A 6,845-nucleotide genomic window follows, 5' to 3' on the forward strand; every position below is an offset into this window, starting at 1 on the left:
TTTGCATCATGTCATTTACACTTAGCAGGGCTCGGTCCCAGGCACCATGTCCCTTTATAGGAGGCCTATCCAAATTATGTCAAAACGGGCCCATGGCCCAAAAAGATATTTAATCATCCCCATGTGCTACATGCTGCATTCTTTAAGGGTAAAAGGGTCATTTGGTAGACCAATGACGGTTTGAGGGTAAATGAGAACGAAAAATTTGTGAAGTGTAAAAATGAAGCAAGTAGGACCCAGTTATGTTTTTCTTTCACAACGTTTTCAAGAAAAAGACCCAAAAACAAAATATGAAAATGAAAAATCCAAAAAGATTTTACATGTTTCATCATTTTTCAAAAAAAAGAAAAAAAAAAAATAGTTTTTCCAAATTAGTTGCATTTTTCAAAGTTTTCTCCCATATCCAATCTTCCCGAACGACGCACACCTGATTCTCGTCTTTCAGGGCGGGATACGTACGCAGCCCACATAGAGTCCGGTCTTCCTAGTGAGTCTTAAGTTCTTGGCTTCGCGGGGTCTTAGCCAAATCTTGCATGTCTAGCCACGTTCGGCCACATCGGATGTTTTTGCAAAATAGGGATATTTTCACAAAAGTGGCTTGTTTACCCATGTCATAGAGTCCTAAGTCTACCACAAGGTGTCCTCTTAGTTTAAGGTCCATTCCTATTGAGTTTGCATGCTTAGCCATTTTTGACCACATCAGCTATTTCTGCAAAGTAGGGTCATTTGTGCAAAGTAACCTTAGAGATAACGATTCTTGAGAGTTTAGGGGTCATATGGGCCTTTTGAGATATGTTTCCATAGCTTGGTGGTCACCCTTGTTGAGTTTGCACTTCTAGCCACATTTAGGCCACGTAGGTCATTTTGCAAAGATAGCTTCACTCGTGCCTTGCATAGCCCAATAGTAAGCATTATGGTCTCACATAGTGCCTCGAGTCACTAACTCTATTTGGTCTTATTTTTTCTTATTCAGGTATGGATTCATTTATCAGAGCTCGAGCATGACAGATACCCCATGACCATCTTAGTCAAGACTGTTGCTTTCAGCAGCGGTTTGAGGAGACTTTTTATATTTTGAGTCTATTTTGTCTTTTTTTTTTTTACATGTCTTGTCCAGTAGTATTGATTATTTTAGGTGGTGTCACAGTCTGTCATAGTCTAGTTGAGTTCGTCGAGTCTTTTGTTATCGTACTTCCTATTTTGTATGGGAAAACCAAAAAGCGTTATAAATGAAAAATCCAAAAAGATTTTTATTTTTAGTATATTTTGTCCATTACTTTTCCAGAACTACGCTTGGTTTGATTCATGTGGAACATGATATGTAGGCAACCTACATCAGGTTCGATCGAATCACTTTAGAAATTTTTAAAAAAAAGGGATGTGAGAAGCGAGAAGTGAGAGAAAAGAAAAAGAGCGATAATCAGAAAGAAAAGAGAAGGAAGAAATGAGCAAATCAAGGAGCGTAAGAGAGGAAACGAAGAAGAAAAGGGCTATGAGAGTAAAATTGGGATGATGCCATATGACCTTCGTACCCTCAGAGTCATTTTAGAACCGATAACTGTGACTAGGTGCATTGCACATAATGTGATATTATCTTATGTTAAATGCCCTAACGCTAATGTGATGACTTCATTTTGTTCCTCTTTGTTATCTTCATTATAGCAGAAGGGTGGTTGGTTTGTGATTCTTAAACTGGTAACTCTTTCCTACAACATAAAGTCGAAAGGCAATGGCAGACGACAACAGAGTTGAGTTAGTCGATATTGGTACCCGAAAGCAGTTGGTTGAATAGGACATTGGGTTGGTTGAAGAGGTAAGGATGTTGATACAACACATGGCGGACATGTATCAGGCTTGGATGATTGGGAAGGCACCACCCCCGCCACCACCTAGCTTCCTAGATGCTACCCTTACCCAAGCTCCGGTCATAGTGTCAAATGATCCACCATATTCTTCGGATTTTCCCGCTTATCACAGCTTTCCTAACCTCCTTAGTAGCTCCATCGTTCGTCCTCCAAGTACCTTTCCCAAAAATAACCCTCCTTATGTTGTTGAGCCCCGCCAACGACAAGTCCCAGTGGGCGTTCCTGCTCAACGCTTTCAGCCTCAACATCGACCCCATGAATATCTCCGTACTCCAGATAATCCTCCCGATGCTATTTCTCTCCACAAAATCCCCAAAGTCATACCTCACTTTCCCACTACTCTATCCATAATGCACCGCCATATGCTCCACATCCACAGGACTCGCATTGGCCTGCACCACCTCCACAAATGTTTTACCCGCCTCCTCATGCATGTCAACCACCTACCCGCAAGAGGTTCCAACCGAGGCCAGAGTACAAAATGAAAAGGCAGCAGCAAAGAGAAAAGTCTTTCACTCCTATTGGAGAATCATATGCTAGTTTGTTCCAAAGGTTGAGGCAATTGGACATGTTGAAGCCAATTTAGATGAAAATGCCGAACCCCCTTCCAAAGAATTTTGATTTTTCTCAAAGGTGCGCATATTGCTCTAATGCCCCGGGACACAGTATAGAAAAGTGTTGCCATCTGAAAAGAGCAGTCCAGAAGCTTATTGATGCAGGTGACATTACCGTGCAAAATCTAGATGCAGCGGATACTAGCCAAAGTCCATTGCCTATTCATAATGAGACACATTTGGTGTGCATGATTTGTGTTGAAAAGGAATATGAGAACTCTTCTGAATCCCTTGGAGGGCCACTTGCCATGAAATTTTCAGCGGTATCAATTTCGGTTCCAGAAGTTGATCTTAAGAATGAGTTGGCAAAGAGGACCCAAAAGCAATCTGTTGAGGTCATTGTGATAGAGACTTGTGAAGGTCCTAGTAATATAGATATGCGACTCAGTGGCTAAGATGTCGAGTTTGGTAATTGGAAAGACACTCCTTTCTTGGCTAGCCAGGGAGGAGTTTTGGTGGTTTATTTTGTTGTTATTTTTGATGTCCGGGTTATTTCAGGGTTATAATTCGGATATTATCTTGAGACTCAAACCCTTCTTCCTTTTATTTTTCCTAGTACGTTTAGTCGTAGTAACTCATTTAGTGTTATCTAGGATTATTCCAGGATGGTAATCCAAGTTTATTTTGCTTGTTTTATTGTTCAAACCCTTTCACTGTCTGTCTAATGCAATCTCCTATTTTCTAGTCAGTTTTTGTTTAGTTCTCTTTTCCTTTTATAGTTCTTTTCATGCTGACTCTAGTGACATGACATACAGGTTGGAGGTTGGAGGGGGAGGCGGCTCTTAGATTCTTCTTCTTAGGGTTCTAGGTTGGAGGCCCCTCGTAGGGTTTCCATAATTGGGTATTTTATATGGAGGTGATAAGGGATTATGGCCATTGGATTAGAGGAGAATAAATGGCTAAGATTAAATCTTACATTTTAAGTGGAGAGTGGGCTAATTGGATAGGAAGAATGAGTCTTTGTCTTGCTGGGCCACTAAAATGAGAAAATGAGCTCCCAATTGCCCCAAATTCAATTCTTTCTCAATGAAAAAAATAAAAATAAAAATAAAAATACTACCAAAATATACTAATTAATCTTAGTTAATAAAAATAAACTATTAAAGTGAACTAACTATATATTAAAATGAAAATATTTTTGGTATTTTTTAAATGTTATAAAAAAGGTAGAGAAAACTATGTTAAAGTAATGGTAAAAATTAAAATACTAATAAGCTTAAATAAATAAAAAATAGGATAAAAATAAAAAGATATATAATAATAGAATATATATTATAAAACTATTTTTTGTGTTTTAAACTTATGTTTTAAAATAAAAATTAAAAGTTGACTGAAATCCCATTAAAATGAAAATAAGTAAATATTTTTAAAATACTGCTTTTAAAAGTTGCGCGGGTCAAAAATTACGTGCTTACACCATCCGAAATTGTGTGTGATAACGGGAAACAATTCATCGGCAATAAAGTAACCAAATTTCTCGAAGATCATAATATCAAAAGAATCATATCAAAACCCTATCATCCTAGCGGGAACGGGCAAGACGAATCAACTAACAAAACCATTATCCAAAATCTTAAGAAGAGGTTAACCGCCGCCAAAGGAAAGAGGAAGAAAATCCTACCCGAAGTTCTTTGGGCATATCGCACAACCTCGAAATCCAGTACTGGGGCTACCCTATTCTCATTATTTTATGGCGCGGAAGCTCTAATACCGGTCGAAGTTGGAGAGCCGAGTATCCAGTTCTGATATGCAACAAAGGAATCAAATAACGAAGCCATGAATACAAGCCTAGAACTATTGGACGAAAGGCGTGAAACCACCCTCATCCGATTAGTTGCCCAAAAGAAACGAATCGAGAGATATTACAACCGAAAAATAAATCTTCAATATTTTAATGTCGGAGATTTAGTGCTAAGAAAAGTCACCCTCAATACTTGAAATCCTAATGAAGGAAAATTAAGCCCGAATTGGGAAGGACCATACCAAATTCTCGAAATAACCGGAAAGGGATCTTACAAGCTCGGAACAATGAATGGGGAACAACTACCAAGTAATTACAACGTATATCGCCAAGAACGGTACTACTGCTAAGGTACGCCCTCTCTTCATTCCTTTCATATTTTCAGATTAATACATGCGGGTGGTTAACAAGAAACGACAACGGACTTTTTAGCAAACGACACAAAGTTCTTAGGTTTGAAAGCAAGTGTTGCACTCTTTTTTCCTAAGACCGAGTTTTGTCCCAAATGGATTTTTTCGGCAAGGTTTTTAACGAGGCAATGACGAATCGTGCTAACTTAGAATCAAGACCGATTACGAATCGGCATCGGAGATCCATTCGACATTATCCGAGGTTCCTTTGCAATCAACCTCGAATACTGGGGGGCTACCCTCGGATATGCATTATCTTCGAAGATCAACTCTAGAAAGGAAACTACTTCATAAAAGGAGGATCTCGAGAAATAGGATTTATTATAAGGGTCAGACGGTCAAATCGAACTGTGCCCATATAGATTGCTCGAACCCTGTTTTGATTGAGAATAAAGAGAAATATGTTCCTTGCAAACATCTTATGCTTTAAAATTAGCAGAATCATTTTTCCTTCTTTGCAAAGAGCTTCGTACTTCCGAATATAAACAAGCCCAAGGGCAATACTTAACCGGAATATGAACGACCTCTCTCTCTCACTCGGGGACTGCCATCTGACTCAAACAGCCCAAAACATCGGGTCTCGGGAGCAAAATACCTAATAGGCAACGCCTCGATCTCAAAAGTCACGGCCACCCCACTCGGGATATACTATCTTGGGCAAGCCCAGATAAGACAGGAAAAATAGGCCCCATGGTTAACTCCCAAACTAAAAGGCTACGACCAATTTAACACGGCTCGGAAACGTCCGAAATCCATAACATCAAACCCCGATAACGCCTAAACCCAGAAAGGAAATAAAGGCAAGGTTTGTTCGAACCCTCAAACACAATTTTATGCTAAGGCATTTTCGACCTTTGTAAAATACAGAAAAGAAAAGGAAAAACACAAAAACCAAAAGGGCAAGAAAAGCCTTATATTTATATTCAAAAGTTTTTACAAAAGGCCGAATCAACCCTAGAAAAACTACAAAAGAAAAACAAGAAACCTAATGTCCTATGTGGCTTGGTTTTCATCGGAGGCTGCGTCCTCGGGATTTTCTCCGTCTTCAGATTCGCTCGAGCTCTCGGAGTCTTCCTTAGGGAAGGCCAGCCTTCGGGCCCTGACTTCCTCTACCTTGGCATTTTTAATTTCGGCCACAACATCGAAGTCCTGAGCACTGACCCCCTCAAGAGCTTCCCTCTGAGCTTGCCATTTAGCATATTCGACCATGCTCTTGGCCTTGGCCTGATTGACCTCAACATCGATCTTGAACTGGGCCACTTTAGCGTAAGCTCTTTTATTAGCCTCTGCCACCTCAGATCTGGCTATGACCACTTTAGATCTGGCTACGACCACCTCAGATCTGGCCACTTCGAGTTTATCGGCCAAGCTTGCCTTATCAGAAGTGGCCAAATCCAACCGATGCTGAAGCTTCTTAATCTTCGCGATCTACACCAAGGCGTTTTCTTTTGCTTCCCGAAGCTGGGCCTCAACCAACTCCAATTGCACTTGAACGACCTCCTTTTTCGAGACGAGGATGTCCATATTCTTTTTGAAATTTTCGGCCTCGGCCAGTAGCATATCTACATGCGAATTGAGCCGTCTGATCTGTTCGAGCCCCTGGTGAACCTACAGAATCTGATCGTTGGTGGTTATCTCCAATTCATCTTCACTATCGTGTAGAATTCGGAATACCTGCTGAGCTATCTCCTCTTGCTCATCCCGAGCCGTTGCCAAATCTGCCTGAAGCTTCTCACTAAGAAGTTTGCAGGAGACACTCTTCTCAGTGAGGTTCCGAACTTCAGCCTCATACTCCTCCCAGAATCGGAGGAAAGTGTCGTGATGCAACATCGAAGCCTACAAATATGGAGAAAAATGTTAAAATTATCTACAACTCAAAGTGTAAAAGAAACAACAGAGATACCATCGAAGTTACCCAATTCAGAGCATGTTGGGCCTCATTGAAAAGGCAAGCGGGTCCTACCGCATTCATCACGGCTTGATCCTATTCGGTCACCAAGGACCAAAGGTTACTAGCAATCCCCAAGGGGGGGAGAGAAAACTCGGGCATCCTCCGGGACGGAGAGTACTATTTTTCGCATGCGATCGGGATTAACACTCGGGGCCGGGAATTTGTCCACCAATTTTGGGCCCGATGAAGATCCGATAGCACCTGACCATGATGTTTTCTTCGGTACCGGTAATCCACCGAACCCGGTAACATCCTCCGAAGCAG

The 6,845-nt window shown here is 40.8% G+C and overlaps 1 protein-coding gene across 1 annotated transcript; it reads right to left on the reverse strand.

The window, feature by feature from the left end:
- Positions 1-5,623: 5,623 nt before the first annotated feature.
- Positions 5,624-6,602, reverse strand: LOC138910383 (protein WEAK CHLOROPLAST MOVEMENT UNDER BLUE LIGHT-like 1). The gene is made up of 3 exons (XM_070201620.1): positions 6,546-6,602; positions 6,305-6,466; positions 5,624-6,058 (listed from the first exon to the last, which is right to left on the reverse strand). The coding sequence occupies exons 1-3, from the start codon at positions 6,600-6,602 to the stop codon at positions 5,624-5,626; spliced, it is 654 nt and encodes a 217-aa protein (XP_070057721.1).
- Between the last annotated feature and the right edge of the window lie 243 nt (positions 6,603-6,845).

This window comes from Nicotiana tomentosiformis, chromosome 4 (genome assembly GCF_000390325.3).
Source record: "Nicotiana tomentosiformis chromosome 4, ASM39032v3, whole genome shotgun sequence".
NCBI classification, from domain to species: Eukaryota; Viridiplantae; Streptophyta; class Magnoliopsida; order Solanales; family Solanaceae; genus Nicotiana; species Nicotiana tomentosiformis.